Source organism: Drosophila navojoa, chromosome 2, assembly GCF_054131105.1.
Source record: "Drosophila navojoa isolate 15081-1374.11 chromosome 2, UAZ_NAV_1.0, whole genome shotgun sequence".
In the NCBI taxonomy this organism is placed as follows: domain Eukaryota; kingdom Metazoa; phylum Arthropoda; class Insecta; order Diptera; family Drosophilidae; genus Drosophila; species Drosophila navojoa.
In genome coordinates this window covers 8,051,051-8,072,433 of record NC_142890.1, presented here as the reverse complement: position 1 = coordinate 8,072,433, position 21,383 = coordinate 8,051,051, and the positions used below count along the sequence as shown (strand labels likewise).

The window sequence follows — 21,383 nt, the reverse complement described above, 5'->3', positions numbered from 1 at the left end:
CGAATGCAGAAGCCGAACGAACCACTTGATCACCATGTTAGCGAACTTTTGCATGCGCACAAATCACGCATGCGACAAAGCATATGCGGATATTCTTGGGCTCTACGGCGGAATCTTAATGGTGTCCAATGCAAAGTTGATCAAACAGAGAACTGAAATACTTTTCTAGTATGTATTCTATTGGGCTATATAGGTCATATATGTATATACATATATATTAATAGCAGGGACTGTGACAATTAAAAATTATATAAACAAAATTTAAAAATAGAACTAGTTTTTTCGCTATTTAAAAATGTATTTTTTTTTTTTTCAATTTTTGAAACTAATGTGACAAAAATATAAGTAATAATTATTATTTTTGGATGAAAAATATTTTTTATTTATTATATTTAAAAATAATTATTACACATTATTTTTATAAAATGATTGATTGATTTGCAATATCTTTTGAAGATATATGATCTACATAATAATACATTTCAATTGAAATATATTTGGGTTCTCAGTGAGAACTACTTACAATAAATGTAAATATTTTCATGTGGATGTACTAAATTACGATATTACTATCATACTATTTTATTACCATAGGTATATCACTAATAATCGATAGATCTTCAAGTTCTTATGCACAGCTCCAGCTTATCCTTTGTAAATATTACCACTACAAATCACTGACTTTATTGTCTGATCATATTCTTATAGATGTTTGTGAAGTCTTTGCAGCTATTGTTATTCATAAATTTTAGTTGAGAGGTTAGCCTAAAAAGTACTATAAAGCCCTACACTACTCATGTAAAGTTTAGAGGCTGCACTTTGGAATTGTGGAGTTGCCTCTAAACTTTACTGTGGCAATCAAAGTCAACTCAGCTGCCAGGCCAAAGTTTTTTCGTTATTCTGTTCACTAATACAAGCGCATGTACTAGACCATTCTTTTATATAAAGACTTTTACATGTGTATGCGCGTCATATATTTTCATTCATAACTCTAAGCTGAACTCTGAAAGCCCAAGTAGAGCTTACCGTCAACTCATATATAGCATGTCAGAGTTTTTCTGCAGACTCTTCGCTAATATGAATGCATTAGGCATTCGTTTTGGTGCGCTCTTTCAGGTATTTTTAAAGTCTTTATGGGTGCTGGGGCGTCGCACATTTTCATTCATAACTCTAAGCTGAGCTCTTAACGCGTCGGCATTGTCGGGTAGCGGTAGCGCCGATAACGCCTTTTGGACAGACGCGCACGACAGGCGGCCGCATACATAAACAAAATGTGTGAAATTTTTACCTAAAATAAAAATGTAGAAAATGTACGATACAGGCGAAAAGGATATGCTCGGGCGGCAAGGGTGCATTCAGTGCTATGTCTGCATTTGATTTCCGTTTGCCTTGGCTATGCGAGGCTATGCCATGCCGAGCAACGATTCCATTTTCGGATCACACCTCTAGAGATATACACGCACATACAATGAGAAAGAGAGAGAGAGAGAGAGCACATTCGTATCGGACTTGGGTAGATTTTTCACATGCCGTGGCAAACATTTGGCAAACACATGTGCACCAAAAACGCGCAGGCAGTCAGGAGTGCAAAGGGCCCATGTCTGAGCCAGAGGCAGAGGCAGAGGCAGAGCTGGGGCAGAGGCAGAGACAGAGGCATGGCACATTCAGTTTTTGTGTATCTAGGAGATGAGATTGTATACCTACGCCTTTTGGTCACTGCTGTTGCTGCTGCCGCTGCTGCTGCTGCTGCTGCAGCACGTCTGTCCTTTGGGTAAACAAATCAAATGGCTGTGTTTGTTGTTGCGTGCTACTCAAAATTGGCCAGCGAAATGTCTTTGTCAACAGTCAACAGCGCCAAGCAAATCGCCTTTAAGCAGCAACCAAATGAAAATCAAGAAAAAGAACCGAACGAAAAATCCATGCAAAACTGGCAAAAAGTTTTCGCAAATCAGCTGAAATTATGAACTTCCGGCTGCAGCTAGCGGAAGTTCATTTTAACCCACAATAAAAGTTTGCATTCCACTATGAGAGTGCATGTGTGTGTGTGAGTGTGTGCGAGTGTGTGTGAGGGTGTACTACACACATATTTTCATGTTCATGTGCAAAAGTTTTGCGCTTATATAAGAGCATAAAATTTGCATTATTCACTTAAAACAAACAGCTCACAGAGAGCACGAGAAAGACAGAGAGGGACAGTGAGAGGGAGAGAGATTGAGGGAGAGAGCGAGACAAAAGCGAGTTCCTTTTGCCTTTTCCTGTGGAAAACACTTTTTGCCGTTATGCACAAACAAACAAACAAACAAATATTAAATGCAAACAAATGCGCAAGAAAATTGCGAACATCGAGCCAATGGCATCAACCAAGCGAAGCTCAGAGCCAAGCAAATAGTGAAATATTTAGAATAGCTATCGAATGAGCGCAGCTTCTATGCTCACAGCATCGCAGGAGGAGAAGTACACATTCCTAGAGCTACAGCTGCCTGTTAAGGTAGCTCCAGCAGCTGGCCGTGCCACGTGCTACGAAAGCAAGCAGCCACAAAGGCACGACTTTCAGCTACCCTGTAAAGTAAGTTACTCAACCAAAAATCACGAAGATCGTGATTATATTTTTCTCATTTTTTAAAGTGCATATACTGTATTATTATGAACTAGATCCTAACAGATATGAAGTTTTCATTTATGATTTCTTAAAAATATGTGTTCAACTTCTTCAGTAAAAATCGCCTAATCAGCTTTTAATCTTGTCTAATCTAGTTGAAATGCATGCTAAAAATTCAGGCAGCTCCCATTATACATGAAATACTTATGAACGAACTGGTTCTTCAAGGAAATGAGAAAATGTTATCTATCTATCTCTATCAATGTGTTTCTATCTATCTATCTCTACCTATTTATATCTACCTATCTATTTCTATCTATCTGTCTATTAATCTTTACCTATATATATCTATTTAGCTATCTTTATATATCTACCTATATCTATCTATCCATCTCTATCTGTCTATCTCTATATATCTGTATCTATCTATCTATCCATCTCTATCCAACTATCTCTATGTTTTTATTTATATCAATTTCTATATATCTCTCTCTATTTATCTCTATCTATCTAGCCCCATCTATCTATATCTGTAACTATCTCCACCTATCTATATCTATCTATGTCTATCTATCTATCTCTATCTCTATCTCTATCTATCTATCGTCCCCTCCTTTGACAATTAAATTGCCAATGTAGCTAGATCTACATACTCGTAACTAATCATAAAACTCTTTTTCTTTTTTTTTTTATTATTATTTTCATACTATATGTAGTGCACATATAGAGCTCGTAAATTCTCAGACTTGATGACAACTCTCGGGCAAATTGCCTTTTAAAGTCCTTGAAGTTGTTGCCACCTACGACCAAGTCTTGGTTAACAATTCGTAACGCGTGCAGCGTAATAAAATGCAACGTTTTTCTAGTTTTCGATTTGAAAGGCAAACTTTTGCTGTTAAGCTAACAAATACAAAAGGCAAACACACACACACACTGATATGGAGTCAGCGCCAAGACGCCAGTCAGGCAAGTTTCTTAGAGTCTGATTCCGATGCTGAATCCGTTGCCAGTGCTGAGAGGCAAGACCGAGCCACCTAGCTGAGGCGGCACGCATGCAAATCGCGCTCAAGGAGCCGAGAGTTGGAGAATTTATAGTTCTCTCTTATTTACAGACAGGAAGTGCAATTCACAAATCGTTGGCTCAATCGAAACGGGTTGCCTTGCATAGACTCTGGCAGTTACCTAACTTTGCTGCCACGCCCCCACGCCACCTTCAAGAGGCAGCAGCACTTTGCGCCTTTGTTTGTTTGTTTTTATTCTTGTGTCTATCTGGCAATATCTATTACCAGCCACGTGCTGTACTTGGGTGTGTGTGTGTGTGTGCGTGTGTTGAGGTGTGTGTGAGGTGTGCCTGCAGCCAAAGAGCCTAAGCCCGCCCACTAAAGAACTTATAATCAACAGCTTTGGCGGCTTAAAACTCAGCTATGAAAACTGAAACCCAAGCAAAACTATTTCCTTCTCTCTCGCTCTCCCCCTCTCTCTCTCTCTATCACTGTGCTTGAGAATAACATAAGTATCTGTGGCTAGAGTATCTGGCAGCTACTTTTAGTCGTATAAAACTGGATTCGAAAACTTTGTGCAATTCCCAAAATGCGGCCCGTGTGTGCATTTAAGCCACTTTTACTTCAGCTTCACATTAATTTCAATTTGCTGCCAGTAAAAGTTTTTCATGCACGTCCGCAAATTGCTTTTGGGGACTACAAGACGTGTGTGTGCCCGTGTTGCTCTGTGTGAGTGTGTGTGTGTGTGTGTGTAGCATATGTGTAGCAGAACTTTAACACTTTGCGGCCAAGAGGTGCTTCCCATAAGCTATATCTGTCCTTCGATCTGCGCAAACATTTATCGAAATGAAGAGGCGAGAAAAAAGTCATCAGAAAAATAAATAAACAAAATTTTGGGATTTCAACGTTGACTTTGTTTTGTGGTATTCGTTATTTTTTTTTTTTTGACCACCCAAAAAATATTTCGCGGAAAGCACAAGACAAGCACCCACACACACACACACACACACACTCACACATATGCTCACACCGCTTTGATATACAAAACGTGCTGAAATTTGCTGGCATTGCAAATGAAATCTGAATTCTTAAAAAACAGAAGGAACGCCACCTTCTCTGCAGAGCGACGCCCACACGAAGACATCATCTGCTTCATTGTCGTCTCTGATATATAAATGTATGTATATAAATTCTCAAAGTGAATTCAGGTTCGCCTCTGCATGCAGCAGCTGCTGGGCAATGAAGTCATTTCGCTTCCAGACTGGCCCCGCTCATTAGTCTTAATAGTGAAAGAAGCGAGTAGTCAATGCAGAGCTGCTCATTAATGTTGGTAAGGGGCAGGGGAGGGAGGGGCAACATTTAAATATTATAAATTAGTCTCAGTTTGTAGGCATGTGGGACACACCTAGGCGTAAGCCTTTAAGGAATTCATCTTTGGGTCACTAACGAGCGGACTCACGATGGCTCTTTAAGCTTGTCAAGGACTTCGTGCTGGCTGTTGGCTGTTGGCTGTTGGCTGGTCCCTTTTTCGCTTCATAATCCTGTTATTTGCTTGCTGTGCAACTTGTGAGTTGCGTTTGCTGCTTGTCTGCTTTATATCCTGCGGGATATGCAAACTTATTAGACAAGTTTCGCCCCAGCTCCAGTCCTAGGTCCAGCCCCAGCTCCAGCTCCAGCAACGAGTTGTTCAGCAACTCTCGAGTGATAAAGACGCCCGAATGTCAAACAGCGCAAAACATTTTGTGTACGTCTCATTTACATATGGGATTGGGATTGCAGGAGGCTAGACGCGGGAGCTGAGGCAGAGACCCAAAAAGGGTTCTGCTCTACACAGTCCCCTTGGATTGCCACTGATGATATGTGACTATCATATTTGACCATGAACTTTAATCGTTTATTGTCTTACTTGGACTAATAAAACTAAGTTTGGGCTCAGCTCAGACACCTTTATCGTTATAGAGTTCTCTTCTGTTTTGTGGAGATTGTCTATAGCAAGTAATTTGTCTGCAGTAATTGTAGCTATTATGTCATTGTAGCTATTATATTATAGTGCTAAAGGTAGCTTGAAGGCGTTTTTAGAGAAATATCTGAATATCTTGTATAGTTATAAAGTTGAAGCTATTCTGAAAAATTAGTATTATTATTGTCTGTCAGTCTATAATTTTCTCAAATTTTTCTTTAATTATTTTCTAATTCTAATTTTCTACTTCATTATTGTTTAAATATTTATGTTTATTTTTTAGTTTTTTGGAACCTAAATATATAATTTAATAATAATAATATATGTGATATAGAAGTAATCAATATTGCAATTGAAAGATTGAATTGAAAGATTTCCACTATATAATTTTATATGTTATTATTTAAGAAAAATTATATGATTGATGAATAATATAATTTATTCTGTAAATTTCATGTTTATAAATATTATTAAATATTGAATGAATAAAATTTTTAGCAAATTACCGGAAATTATTGATAAGATAAATTATTTTGTTATTTATATTTTAAATTTTTATAATAATAATATTTAATATTTTTATAATTATTTTGATCTTCTTTTCTTTTTCATAAAAATAGTATGTAATTTTCAAGATTCTCTCTGTTTGTGTCCTTGATTTCTTGCTACTTTGTTGCCACAAAATGCCGTCGGCTGTCAAGTTCAACGGGTTTGCACCTGACAGCGCCGCGGTCTGGTCGGATCCACGCCACTAACCTCGAGATTGGCTGGCATAGGCGGGCAATGCAATAAGATGCGATGGCAGCCGTGCTGTGCGGACCACCCAGGGAGCGATTCGGTTTTGGCTTTTTGCAAAACAAACAAAACGTCAGTCAAAAGCTGGCGAACGGCACAAATTGCCGCGTCCGAAAAAATTGCTGCATTGCATTTCAATTCTGTTTCAATTCTGGGCTGGCATAAATAGCCGTGTGTTTATGTTGGCAGCACTTGAAGAGCCGTCAGCTGAGACCACCCACGACTTGGCTGGCTGGCTGGCTGGCTGGCTGGCTGCCTAGCTGGTTAGCTGCTTGGCGCCCCTGCAGAAAGGGCCAAATTAATTACAATTAAAAGTTTGCCGGCCCAGCAACACCTTGGCCAATAAAATTGAAATTTATGGGTCACACATGAGCTGCCACGCCAAAGCAACTCGTCTTGGCCTCGAGTTGCCCTTATTAATTGCCAAGCTGAGATGCTGCCGAGGCTGCTGCTGCTGCTGCCAAGGCTGTGGTCGTTGCCTGTGGGCTTAAGGAAATTTGTCTTACTCTCGAGTGGACCACAAGCCAAGATGCACACCTCCCGAGCCAGATTCATTTAACTACTTAAGCAGACCGTAGCTAAAAAGGGTTTTGCTGCTGCCGCTGCTGCTGCTGCTGCCTGATAAATTTTCAGTTTTCCCCTATAAAACCTAAGCATCTCTGACAGACGCTCCGGTGCTGCCGGCTCACCTCAAGTGCTGCTCACTGATAAGCTATGGCTCGCAATGTGGGCGTGGTCGTCGTTGTGGCACACATGTGCGCCAGCTCCCCGATGAAAACCACATAATAATTCTCGAGAACAATGTAAGCGTCAATTGTGCATGGCCAATGTGTGTGTGTGTGTGTGTGTGTGTGTGTGGGCGGGTGTGGGTGTATTTAGGGCTGAGCCATGTGGGTAGTTTCTTTGGCCATGCGCCACGGAGACGTTGCCCACATTTCTGCAGATGTAAACGTCAAGGGACAAAGGCAAGGACGTCGACGTCGACGTCGACGTCGGCACATGCCACACGTCAACTCGAGAAATTTAAATTAAAAACCTTTTTGCATAAAATGTTTTTCTCTTCCAGTTGCTGCCTTTGTTGCTGTTACTGTTACTGCTGTTGCTGCTGTTGTTGTTGTTGTTGCAGCATGTTGCAACTGGCATATGCAGTGGGCGTCTCCTGACATGAGTAATAAAAACAGACGTAGCTAAAATACGGGCTCCTGTGATAATAGTTAAAGTATTATAACAATAGAAACTGTTTACAAGTCACTGATACAATCGCATAATGAACTCGAGAAACTCATTTCGAAGTAAATAAAAGATCATAGTTTCTTGTGGGTCTTAGATAAAGCGCTATATAACTGCTCAGAGTTTAGAGCTTTTCTGATTCACATGTAAGTGAAACTGTTTGTTAGTAGAGTTTGCTCTGCATAGGTATATGTTTAGTGTGCTTGGGTGGATACATTAATCAGAAAGCACTACATGTTGTTAGTGTTGAAAGGTAATCATATAGAACAGAGCAGTGTTGTAATTTTCGACTAAATATTATTAGTTAATGCATTTTGATTATCCCAAAGTGGACTCTTACATATGTGACATAGGCTTAACTGTCAAATAGTCATATAGTAGACTAAACTTATTGGGCTGTGTGGTATATTTTCTAAGCATATAATTATTTTTTTCTCTACATTCTAAACACTTAGAAATGTAGATGATATTGCTTTTGATAAAACGATTGTAAATAAACGAAGATGACGAAATCATTAGATAAAACTATACACGAAATAATATACATATGTATGTAAATTGATTAAAAGAACTTATTAAGCTTCCTCAATATAATTCTGTATCTATGTATATATATATAGATATGTACCAAGACTCAAAGAGCTACAGACTCGATATGACCTGATGCAATATAATAAACACAATCGATTCTATATAAAGTTATCGATGACATTTATCATGTCCATCTTGATGTCCATCCAATTGATCTATATGGATATTAAAAAAACTTTTTTTTGGCATTTCTTGCACATATTAAGAAATAATTTTATTACAGAGCACTGGATTCCATATTTGACGAACCCATCTGGCAAACCTACATATATGTATGTATATGTATTTGTGTATGAAGGTTTGTGATATTGAGAAAAACTTGTTCTGTATTAATTTGCTTTATACAAAATGTATGTATGTATGTCTTAGCTTCATTAAATAAAAATATCATTCTCAAAGTATCTATGTTATGAAAATTAGTATAAATTTTAAAAGGCCTCAGGCTACAGGGTATCTCTTAGTCGTATTTCCTGGACTACTTGTTTAATATTTAAAAATTGCCCCTTTTTCGGAAATTTCTTGAGTACAACTGACACTTTTATTTCTTCGAAAATATACATATTTTTGGGTCATATTCACATTTTAGCTTTGATAAACAAATATTTTGTGCAACATTCACGCTAGCGATAAGCCAGAAAGAGTGCGAAAGAGGAAGTACAACGGTTGGAGCGAGCAGGCGAAATGTTCCAATAAGAATTGTTTTTCTTATTTTGTGTTTTTGTTTTCTTCTTTAATTTGCTTTATCAGAGTTGGGTTCGGTGAAGTGCATAAATCTGGTTGAGCTTCAATTTTTAGCCAAATGCCTATAAAAGTAAATCAGCTCGACTTTTGTAGCTCAATTCTTCAGCTCGTTTGTGTTGTTCGCCTTTGTCCTTATATGTCTATATATGTATGTGATATAAACTGTTCTTTTTTTCCACATATGCTTCGCTGGCGGCGCCAATTAATTTGTGTGCTTAATTCAGCTAATTATTCCGAGCAATAAAATTCTCAATAGATGCGTAGATTGTGCGGGTTGTAAGTGGTGGGGCCCGCTGACTGGAGGCAGAGCAGCGACACCTAAGCATAAGGCAGACAAGGGACGCACAGCTCAGAGCTGAGGGCACGTGCTAGACAAGGACAAGGACACGTTCGGCGACACTTTTAATTCAATTCGCAAAGGTTCCTTGGCACAGCTAGTCTCTTTTTTTATACACATACTTGGATATGTCTCTCTCACTTTCTCCCTCTCTCTCTTTATATATATATATTTTTTTTTGTATTTAGCTTAACAGCAGATATAAAAATAGAAATAAAAAAGCAAGACGACATTTAAATTCAAATTGTTGAAGACGCTGACGAAGTTGCCGGCGCCACACGTCGGATTAGTTTTATGTGCGCCAAGCAGGACCAGCTACAGCTACAGCTCCAGCTCCAGCTACAGCTCGAGTCGCCGTCTTGGGCGTTCAATTAGAGTCCGCTGGCTGGGAGAGACGTGGCTGGTCGTTTGCCATTGGCTGTGCGAGCAGCCATGCAATTGTTAAAATCGAATTAAGCCACGGTGTCGCATACTTTTGATCTCCTTGACGCCACCAGCGCTGCCACAGCCAATGAAATGTTACAAATCCCTGCCCCACTTCCCCCCCCCCCCCCCGCCCCCTCGTTCAGCTCGCTTGGCAACCAGTTGGCTGGCACTGTCTCTGGGCGCTCGCAATGTCCTTACATTGTCCTTGCCAGTCCGAAGGTATCTCGACCCCGAGCATCCAACTCCTACTCCAACTCCAACTCCAGCTGCGATTGCGATTTCGGTTTCAATTTCAGTTGCTGGCGCAAATGAAATTAAATGAAGATTAGTCGTGTGCTCGCTCCCAGATTATTCCAAGAAATAAAAATCCTCGCGATACGAGTGTCGTCGCAGTAGTACTCAACCGTTTGGATGGCCTGGCCCGGCTCCATCTCAATGTACTCATTATTTTTTCGTTTTTCTCTGCTGGCTGGAGCGGCTTTTGCTTTTATTTCATTTGACTTTTTATGACGCTTGAGGTGATTTGCCCAAGTTCATCGCCTCCGGCTCCGCTGTCCTCGTTCTCTTGCCCATTGATGCTAGGCAAGGCGGGGGGCGTGCCAGCGGCATTGCCCAAATCTGCGCAAATCACAAGCTACATTTGGCCCGCAAATGATGGCCAGCATTTGCCTTGGCATCAGCTCTCCAAATGCTTTCATGCTCTTCAAATTACTTTCGTGCCCCCGCCCAATATTGTTCTAATATTCCCCATTAAAAGTGCGAATCACATCTGAACTGTTATGCAATTTCACATTTTCTAATCTGAAATAGTTTAACAATATGCGAACTGGGTTTGTTAAAATTAATTTAATTTTTAATATTAAATTGTTATTTATTTTTAGTGAATTTATTTTAAAATGTATATTTTTATTTTTATGTATTTATTTTTTATTTATTTATTAATTTTATCTATTATTATTATTTTATTTATTGGTTTTATATTAAATTTGGTTTTTTATGATTACATTTTCATTTTATTTATATTAAATTTTGCATTGATTTCTAATTAACTTTGACTAGAAGCAATAGGAATGGTACTAAAAATGAAATTGATCTTTCTACAAATCATCTCATCCGGCTGTGGCTCTACATCTGTTTCTCGGTCCCTCAGATTTCTACCCAAATCAGCTCAAGTTTTCATGTCTTCAAGTTTGATTAAAATGAACGCAGGATACTTAATCCCCAGCACTTGATTAACCCTTTTTCACGCCTTGGCCAGCTGCTTGATCACGTGTTCAATTAAAAGAACTTGTCTTTAATTGCTAACCAATTTGCTTTCATCACACTGAGCGGACAGACTGGACACACTTTCTCGCTGGCAGCCGTTGCTGTTGACATTTTTTGCATATTAATTGAAGACGGGCAGATGCGTCCAGCTCGGACTTGGCTGTATTTCTTCTTCTTCTTTTTTTTTTGTCGGCCACCCTTGGCTTAATTTGCGGTAAGTTCATTAAGTAATAAAACATAAATTTCATTTTTTCCAGTTTTTTTTTTTGTTTTTTTGTGTACTGTGCTCTGGCACCCCATCAGGCAAGATGTTGGTAATATTTTTTTAATACTTTGCATATTTCTTTAATGAATTAATTCTGTTTTGGTTTTGCTTTTGGCTTTTGTTGATTCACCGTTCAGTGGACTTTGATAAAGGCGCAAAGTCGCTGGCGATAAAAAGGCCAAGGGAAATGCGGAAACAGAGAGAAAAAACATTCATAATTTATGCAAAATATATTAACAGAAAATAAAACACGAACAAGAAATAAAAAAAAAAAAAAAAAAAAACTGAAATGAAATGCGCTGAGGATAGCGGAAAACGTGTTTCCATCAAAGTTTGACTGAACGTCTCTTAATTATGCGCTGGCCGCAAAACTTTTCTATCAATTTTTATTTGGCTCTTTATTTTTTTTGGGGCAAAAACTTGTTTGCATTTGAGCGCTAAAAAACATGTTTTGCATCCGAAAATGTATCTGATATATATATATATATATAGTTGCTCATTTAATTGGCTCCTTTGGGCATGATCAAAATATGGCATCAAATTGCGACGCGTCGTGAGGCGTAAGTGTTGTTAAAGCGTGTCGGGGTCGGGTTTTCTTTGACTGCTTCAATTTCGTGTTGTCACATTTTTCCCTTTGTCCACAAATTTGTTAGAAATATTGTTGCCATTGCCGTTGACATATGTGCCCGCAAATGAGCCGTGCAATTGTCGTCGTGGCCTGGCATATTGACAGCTTCGAACTGCGTTGCACAGAGTCGCTGCATTCAAGACTGAATGACTGAGTGACTGAAGTGCACTTCTCTCGCGGGAATCGTCTCAAATTTCCGACGTGCGCACAGCTTGTGACTGACAACAATTCGTCTGTCTGCTACTCCGTCCGTCCAGCTCTCCGTCTGTCTGTCCCTATGTCTAACTGTAAGCCTCTGTGTCTGTTCAAGCAGCTGTACAGTGCCCCAGCAGCTAGTCAGCTTGATAAGCGTGGCGATATACGTGCCTTATGGCTAACACTGTGTAAACAAATTGGGTTTATAAATTATTTTAGAAATTAATGTTATATAAATGCATATTTGAATGACTTGACAAAATAAAATGATTGGTTGAGCTGTAATGAGAATCGTAAAGAGAGGTGCTCTTATATATACATATGAAATGCCTTCAAAATGATGCATGCTTGCTGATTGGTCAAAACTTTTATATATCTGAAAATACAATAATTCCAGAGATATATAGAGACATATATTTAGAACTGTTATACATATATTTATGCATTTGGACATATAGAAACATATACAGTTGAATTTTGGTTCTAATGACTCCGTTTATAGCATCCGTACGGTTATTGATACCAAAAATCTGTAACGAAAATCTGTAGCAGATAATCTTTTATGAAAAAATTTTTATGGTTATAGCGTCTTCCAGATACGGCAGTCCCTTGAGCGTTATTATAACCAGATTATTTTGTACTTAGAAGTACAATATATGCATGCATATATAGAAGAATATATCTACGGTGTATAGAACTATATTGCATAAGCAAAGATCTGTTCCAGTTATATATATCATATATTCCAAGTAGCCTTGTATAACACACTCATTTGAAGAAGTAGCTCATAGACACACAGTTCGCAACCCAGATGACTAGTGTGAAGCTGGGAAACGTTTGCCTGTACTACATATTCGTGCATTCGAATGACTAGCTGTTGCTGCGGCAATTAGTTTAGCTACCTTCGAGCTGAGCCGCATTGAGTGCGTCGTAAGCCTAGGAGTGAGTAGTTCGTAGTTCTTATCTGTGTCAGGCATTATCTGTTCACGGGCCGTGAATCTGTGCTGTTATCAGTGACGCTGCGCTCCGTTCACCTTTGACCGGGCGATAAGGCGCTGCTGGCAGCCTTTTGGACCTGCTGTGAGATCAGTCGAACGGCGCATTCCATTCCCAACGCTCAAGCCAATATGTCACTGTCACTGTCGCTGTCGTTGTCGCTGCTGCTGCTGCTGCTGGTCGCATTGGCCCACGCAGAGGTAATTAACTTTCACACCTGCGCGGGAACCGAGGAGCAGTGCTCGATTGATGAGATCCGCGTAGATCCGTGCCCACAAGCTCTGGAAAACCTGGCCTGTCGCATACGCCGCCGCCGTCCGGCCCATATGTCCTTCAAGTTTACGCCAAAGTTCGACGCCGAGAAACTGGAGGCCTCGCTCAACTGGGTAAAGAGCGAAGCGGAGCTGCTGCCCTTGGTCACCCTGGAGAAGGATGCCTGCAAGTCCACCAGCTGCCCCGTGAAGGCCGGCGTCCAGCACACCTACGCCATCCAAGTGCCCATCGAGTCCAAGTTTCCAGTGAGCACCTACACCATACGCTGGGCCCTCCAGGATCCGGTGAGCAGCAAGCGCTGCTGCTTCAATATGGACATCAAGGTGGTGCGCTAAGCTCAGCTGCATTGGTGGTGCAATAAAACGCAGTTTTTTACTTAATAAATTTTGTGTTTGCTTTTTGTGCTTTGCTTTTTCTTTAATTGTGTTCGAGCAGTGTCTCATTTAGGCTATTGGACGCTGGGGCATTGGGAATGGAAATGGGACCGTGGACCGTGGCCTATTGCGTCATTGCCATCAACCTGCGAGGCTAATGAAATGCTGCTGAGCCCTGCGGCCAGGCGGCGTTAAGTCAACAGGGAGTAAAAAACTTTGATTGAACTTTTGGGTGCCATAAAAACAGCCTCAGCCTCCACCTCCACCTCCACCCCAAGCCTCGTCTCGCCATTCCATTCATTCATTCCAATTTCTGTCTCGGCTACTTATCAGCGTCGTCAAACAATTAAAAATTGAGCACTTAAGTTGTGGTCATAAAATCATTTGTTTTTCTTTTTATTGTTTTTCTACAGTTTTTTTTCCGCGCTGTGTTTTTCCTTTTTCATGATGGAAAATTCAAATAGCAATAATTTCAAATCACTTTCTTTTCGTTTGGTTTCGTTTTTTGTTGTTTACCTAAACGAAAAATGTTTACGCTTTTCGGAGGGCTGTTCGAGAACTGTTGTCGAGGCAAAAGAAAGCTGATAAGCACAGCATTTTACGCCCCGACCCTAGCAGCAACAACAACAACCACAGCATCCACTTGAGCGAGTAGTAAACAATGCATTGACATGGGAAATTATGGAATACCGTTCTCTTCTATTTTTTAGATGTGGAGTCAACTTTGTTGTGGCTCGCATACAGATTCAATAATTTATGTGAAAGTGGAGCTGGTAATTGGAGCCGGGGACAATTTAGTCAATTGGACTACTCTCGCCGTACTTGTAGCCGAGCACGTAGGGCGTCTTGGTTAGCTGTGACATGATGAAGCACTTGACGGTCTCGAAGCACTCGGTGGCATCCACATAGAGCACCTCGCGCCGATGACTGAGATAGGTGTTGAGCAGGGGCTCGCTCTTGCGAAACTGCTGCATCTGGTAGTCCATGTAGGTGATGTTGTCCTGCGGGCAGGGCGCGTACTTGCGCATCAGCAGGCGCATGCGCGCCGTCTGCTCGTCGACCTGCAGGAAAATGAGCCGATTCGGCGGCACGCTGAAGGTCTCGAAGAGCTCGCGAGCCTCGCATCTGTTATTGGGATAGTTGATCAGTATCCAGCCGCGATGCAGTGCGTCCTCCTGCAGCAGACGCTTCTGTATGATGTTGCCAATGGCTTCCGAGATCTTGTAGACCGAGCGCTTCTCGATGCCCTCATGCAGCAGCGGCACCTGCCTGCCCTGGGCTTGTCCATTGATGTGATGGTAGGCCAGCGTGTCGGCATCCAGTATCAGCAGATTCCAGCGCTGGGCCAGCACATGGGCCAGCGAGCGGCGGCCCGAGCCGACGCGACCGTGCAGCACGATGCGATGGTAGAAGTTCTTGGGCAGCTGATAGTAGTCGGCATCGATGCCCAGATGAAAGGCATTCAAGGCCTTCGAGTAGATACCTTGAGCAATGCGCCGTATGTTCTCGCCCAGCCAACGGCGCACATCCTCAATCTGCTGCAACGTGGCCTCTGCCAGGATGCGGCTCATGATGTCCAACAGCTTGTGCTTCTCAACGTAGTACATGTACGAAGCACTGAATCTGACAAGTGCGTCCCTGTCCATTCTGATGGCAGTGGCCATGATTCTGCGATATTAACCAAAGCAACAAACTCTATGAATAACACAAGTTCTTCATATACAAACTAAATTTAATGCAATAAGTATTTTTTAAAAATTCTGCTTATTCAAATGGTATACTATGCTTAAAAAAATATTCGATGTGACGCTTAGCGCCAGGTTCACCTAGCTTTCATCTGTTGTTAGTTATGCGATAATGGAATAGTGTTGTGAATTTTGATATGAGTAGCAAAGCTCGTTTTAAGGAGAAATCTTATGAAATATAAAGACAACGGTTTTAGTATATAATATATGTAAAAATATATAGTCGAGACTGCTCGACTAGGAACCCCTGAAAGCAGTTTTCTTGGACCCTGAAAGCATATGATATTCCAGTAATTCTAAGATTCTCTTATTTTACTTACATGAAACTAAATCGAATTATCGATAATTGTCGATAAAAAATGAGATGAGTTATCGGAAAAATATGATGTTTTAATATTCGTATACTTGAATATATGTATGTATATATAAATTTCAGGTCTTTAACTTTTATACCTTCTGAGATCTCGGTGTTCATACATACTGGCGTGGGGACGGATATACATAGTTATCGACTTGCTCGTTTCCCTAATCAAGAATATATGTATGTATATGCTTTATGGGGTCTGCCACGCCTCCTTCTGCCTGTTACATACATTTTCACAAAAATATTATCATCTGATTTCCCATTTTCAATGAGTTCAGGGTATACAAAATCGTTGCACCCAAAATGTTAATCGACTATATAAGTCTTTATCTGGATTGATATTATTTTAATTTCAAGCTCTTATTTTTGGCTAAGCAATGTAAATTAACTATAGTTAATGGGCACATTCCAGACAACAATAATCACATCTTGTGATTGGCTGCTTTTCGAAGCTTTCTCTGAGACGTTTCATCTCCTTCTACGTAGTAAATAGATTTTAGCAATTATCGCGCATTATGCGAGTGTAATGGCCATTAGGATTGGGCCAATTGTGGCAGAGCTGTTGGCACATTCATTGCGCATATTAATTACATCCGTTGCAATATTAGAAAATGGCGCGCACTTCCGTCGCAGAGGCGGGCCAAGAGTGGCTGAGATGGCACATAATGGCTAATGTCTTGGCCAGGCGTTGTAAATTGGCATCATGTAAGTACTTCCACATAAGTTGCTTGACAATATTTTGCTGCGAATTATGACAGCTCTTTTGTCTGAGCGCTCGCATTAACAATTTAAAAAGTTGTCTTGGCCTCGGCTGCTCGGGCTGCTTTGGGCTGCTCTTGGCATAAGAGAGGAGAAGGAGCTGGAGCTAGGAGGGTTTTTGGTGACGCTGCTAACGGCCCGCAAAGTGTTGCCAAATGGCTGTCATACTTTATATTGTCTTATGAGACATGCCAGGGCATGTCTAAGTCCTGGCCAGGCCAAGCCAGTCGCTAAGCAAAAATGCAAGCATGCCGCAGAGGACTCTGCTGCATAGTCATCTAAAGCGAATCGTTGTTGTTGCCCGCTCATTTGTTTAGAGTGGGCGGCTAATAAAAACTGGAATTCTATGAAAAATTGTTTCCTGTTGCTGGCTTTGGCTTTGCCTTTGGCTCTGGCTCTGGCTCTGGCTCTGGCTTCGGTTGTGTCTCGGACTATATCGTCTTATATGGTCATATTGTTATGCCAAGTATGCTGTTAATATCTTTCACATACTAATATTGCTCAGTGCATTTGCTTTTCGATTTACTTGACCGACAGCAGCAGCAGCAGCAGCAGCAGCTGTCGCTGTTGCAGCTTTAAGCAATCACAGCCATCAAAATATGAATATATGTACATACATCCATACATATATGAAAATGCTTTGGCCTGTCGCCGGGCACAAAGCGCAACTTTTTAATTAAAGCCAAAGCCAAAGTCAAAGCAAAAAGCAAAAGCGATTTCCACAGCGGGCGACAGCTTTTCACAGTTCCTCAAATTTTGTCACATTTCTCCAAAATGTGCTAAATTACATTTCATCATATATGTATGTACATGTGTATGTAGATATATGAGCATACGTATTCGTTTTAATCTTCCCAAAATAAATACTCACAAAAAATAAATTGAGATGAATGTAAGACAATTTTAGGCATTTTGACTAGGTGATGCTCTATAAATATATTCCCTTTGAGCCAAAATTATGTTTAAAGTTAATATAGCTAAACCAGACAGAAAAGGGTTTGGATAGATATGTATATATATTCAATAAAAATTCTTACATATATACATATGTATATATTCAGCTATATAGATATTTCATATTCGACGGACCCATTTGGTTAGCCTATATCTTTTTACAGAGACGGTCACAATAAGCCGTACATGATCAAGGTGAGACTACTTGAATCAAATAAAATAGTTATTATCGCCGACATAAAAAATGGTGTTTTTCTTTGATAAAAAAAAAAGAAGATGGGGCTATTGAGTATGACTAACCTTGTAGGTTTGTCAGATGGGTTCCCCAAATATGGTCAACGCTGTATTGAAGGGTATTCCGCATGTCGTTTTACCTTAACCCAATCAACTAACTTCCAAAAAGCTGAATTGGGGGCTAAAGCTGTTAAATTCTATTTATAAATGTAAATTCATTTTATTAAAATAGCCAATTGTAGATCTGACCGCCAATCCGAGGTCTGCTGCTCAGAGTTTGCTGAGTCGAAACTTTCTTGATAGAAAATCAGCTCATTTATTGATTGCTGAATCTTGATAACAAACGAAAACAGGTGTGCTAGGTTTACAAAAATTTTACTACACTATTTACATAATAATACACAATAAGCTTTAACTCAGTTAATATTTTAATTCATCAATCTATCCAAAAACTTTTTACTATCTATGGCTCACACTGCAGTCTAAACTGTGAAGTTCACATTATACCTTTCCATAGCCTCTCTACAGGGTATCTTTTGAAAAAACGAAACCAAAAGAAATGCGTGCCACAAGCAACGCTTTCGTTTGACGCAGTTGCGCTTATCAGAGAACATTTAATGAAATGAAGAAAAGATTTCGTAGCGGTTTTCCATCCAACAGACGCGCTGATTGAATGAAGCTGCGAAACGAGAGCACACGCAAATGCTACCAGACGGCAAAGGGGGACAGCTGACACAGAGACTGCGGCAGGGACTAAGAGTGGGGACTGGGGCTGGCCAGACCCATCGGGTGACGGCGACGGCGACGGCGACTGATAAGGCGCAAAAGTGACGGGCAGTGCTTGGCACTTGGCCGCTGGTGGGCACTAGGCCTGCTAGGCGTAGTAGTTGAAACTATGGCTCGTTTAGATTGCTGCGCACTTGAGTCGCCTGTTTCATGTTTGCCGCACGTTGTAACGTTGAAAGCCAGCGAATGCTAGCGAAAGGGAAAGGCAATGGAAGAGACTTTTTATCGGCAGCGCTGCAAAGTCAGCGGCCTTTTGAGTCAGCTTGGCGGCAATTGCAACTCGTCTGGGTGCATGTTATCTGGCCCGTTGCTTGCCACAGACACGCCCACACACACACGCACACGCGCACACTTCCTGCGGAAATTGCGTGCAACGTGTGACGCAGTGAATCGTCTTGCGGCCTTATCAAATTCACAATTGCGTCTATACGAACGAACTTTATCAGACAATGCCTGCATAATTTCAGTGCTGCGGTTAAACGCAAAGCATTCAACAATTAAAAATCGTTTTTCCACACACACACACACACACATATTTCCCTAGAGTGCCACAAAAAAGAATGCAGCAAAAAAGAGAAGAGAAAAAGGCATACATAACCACACATCAACACGCAGTCAATGGCCACACCTCGATTTCTGCCGCATTGGGGGCAGCTTCGACAATTTGCCATTGGCTGCCAATATTTTCACTTTGCTGTTGTTGTTGTTGTTTCGCCTGCCACACGTGAGGCATTGTCCTCGTCGTGTGTGTGCTGTGTGTGCTCGTTGCCTTCAATTATGCAACAATTGAAAAATTACGACATGTACAGCGATTTTTTTGCGATACGCTGAAGGGTTGCCTTAGCCGCTGCTGCCACCCTCGATGTGGCAATGACAACAGGTTTTAAATTTGTCACCACAACAAACAGTGGCAAAAACAAAACGAACAACGAACAACAACAACCGGGGGGAAGCAACAACGTTGTTCATGACAAACGCCAAATGAAGCACAAATTTAATTACGCAATTTTATTGGATTAACAGCAACCTGGGCCATGGCGCATAAAAACAAGCTTAAATAAGCCGCACACATGACTACGTGTGTGTGCGTGAATGTGGCAGCTGTCCGGCCTCAAACCCTCAAAGATTTTTGCCATCTTTGCTGCTTCTAGTCGCGTAGGTGAGCCGTAAATTTGCGCGCCATTGTTGACTGCCTGCCCCAGGTTGTTATCATAGTCGTTGTTGTTGCTGCTGTTGTTGACGGCAATGTCGTGTGTGCCGGGCCATGGTTATCTTCCTTTTTGGCCTTTCACTTATGCAAAGCGAAACATTTGAAAAATATGTTGGCTGGATAAACAGAAAGGCAACAAAGTGCAGCTGATGCCAGTCTGGGGCAAACAGTTTTCAGCCAGCTTTCCGTTCCAGCTCCAGCGCCAGCTCCAACTCCATTTGCAGTGACGTTTTAATGAGTATGCAACGTGCAACGTGCAACGTGCTGCATGCCACTTGCCCTCGTGCTGTCCAGACGGCAGAGCCTTGTTAAATTCATTAGTAAAACGTTGCACCTCAACGCACAGCCAGCCAGCGGAGCTGGGGACTTTGGGCTGCCACACGTTTGGCATCATGTTGCCGCTGCCGCACACGAAATTAAAACCCCATGCCTAGCACACAGCAGCCCCCACCCTCTCTCTGTCACTCCCTCTCCCTCAAGCACACACACACAGACGGAGACCGTGGCAATCTGTGGAACAACATGACATGATACCGATACTAAACTGACACTTTGACATGGACTTAACCCTAAAAACGCTTTGTTGGCTTTATTGGTGTCGGTTGCCACCAATGCCAATGCCATCGTGTTTACCGTGTGCCACCACAACGGCACGGGACGAGGGGGGCCATGTGGGCCGGCCGGCCGGCTGGGCTGTTTGGCACTGTCAGCACGGCCAGCAGCGGCAAAGGTATCGCATCCACTTGATTTTTGCACTAATTTACGTGGATTAAACGCTCGGCACAGGCCCTGACCTGGGTATTATGTTTAAATACCTTTTAATTGACAATTTGTGTTCAGCATCTGACGGTTGATTTTGTTTAATTATGTCTGCCCCATCCATCGAAACGGGGGCAGCTCGGCAAACATGTGAGCTTAATGTTTGCTCATTCATTAGTTAAGCCAAACATAGTTGGCCAGCAGAGCAGATTAATTGACTTTAGTTCGGAATTGTTCCACTAACTTGAACAATTTCTATTGGAATTAGTCTGGTATTATATACGGTAGACTGTCAAGTAAATATATTTTTGAACAGGACTTTCATTAGGAACAGGAGAAAAGGAACAAGGTTCTTGAATAAATGCCACTCCTCCTGAGTCACTGTATCCATCAGTTAGTTAAACTGTAATTCAATCAATCAGTGTTCGAGCTACTTTTTCAATCAGTCAATCAGCTAGTCGGTCTCCTATTAGGTCCATCAATCAGTCAATCGGTCTCTGAGTTTGGGCTTTATTTGGGCAGTCAGTTGCCAGTTACCCAGTTAGTTCGTCAGTCAATCAGTCAGTTGGTCAATCATTTAGTCAGTCAATGACTCAATCAGGCAGATTAGTAAATCAGTTATTTGATCAGTCAATCAGTCAATAGTTTGTCAGTCAGTTAACTAGTTAGTCACTCAGTCAAACTTAGTCTTTTCATCAATAAGTCAGTCATCAATGTAAGCAGAGACGAACCAGTTAGTTAGCTTATTAGTTTGTCAATCAGCCAGCTAGCAAATCAATCAGTCAACGATTCCATTTCATTTTAAAGACTTTAATCAATCACACAGTTAGTCAAATCAACTAGTCAGTCAATCAATAAGTCAGCTAGTTAGTTATTTAACCAATTAATCAGCGAG

The 21,383-nt window shown here is 41.1% G+C and overlaps 2 protein-coding genes across 2 annotated transcripts; one reads left to right on the top strand and one right to left on the bottom strand.

Moving 5' to 3' along the window:
* The first annotated feature begins 12,917 nt into the window (after nucleotides 1-12,917).
* On the top strand, nucleotides 12,918-13,687 carry LOC108660340 (MD-2-related lipid-recognition protein). Its single transcript, XM_018113698.3, has one exon. The coding sequence runs from the start codon at nucleotides 13,162-13,164 to the stop codon at nucleotides 13,636-13,638; it is 477 nt and encodes a 158-aa protein (XP_017969187.1). The 5' UTR covers nucleotides 12,918-13,161; the 3' UTR covers nucleotides 13,639-13,687.
* A 356-nt stretch (nucleotides 13,688-14,043) lies between these two features.
* LOC108660339 (uncharacterized) lies at nucleotides 14,044-15,506 on the bottom strand. The gene has a single exon (XM_018113697.3). The coding sequence runs from the start codon at nucleotides 15,339-15,341 to the stop codon at nucleotides 14,472-14,474; it is 870 nt and encodes a 289-aa protein (XP_017969186.1). The 5' UTR covers nucleotides 15,342-15,506; the 3' UTR covers nucleotides 14,044-14,471.
* Between the last annotated feature and the right edge of the window lie 5,877 nt (nucleotides 15,507-21,383).

Bases quoted from the DNA above. Each gene is read 5' to 3' on its own strand.
- LOC108660340 (XM_018113698.3), top strand. From the start codon at position 13,162: ATGTCACTGTCACTGTCGCTGTCGTTGTCGCTGCTGCTGCTGCTGCTG.
- LOC108660339 (XM_018113697.3), bottom strand. From the start codon at position 15,341: ATGGCCACTGCCATCAGAATGGACAGGGACGCACTTGTCAGATTCAGT.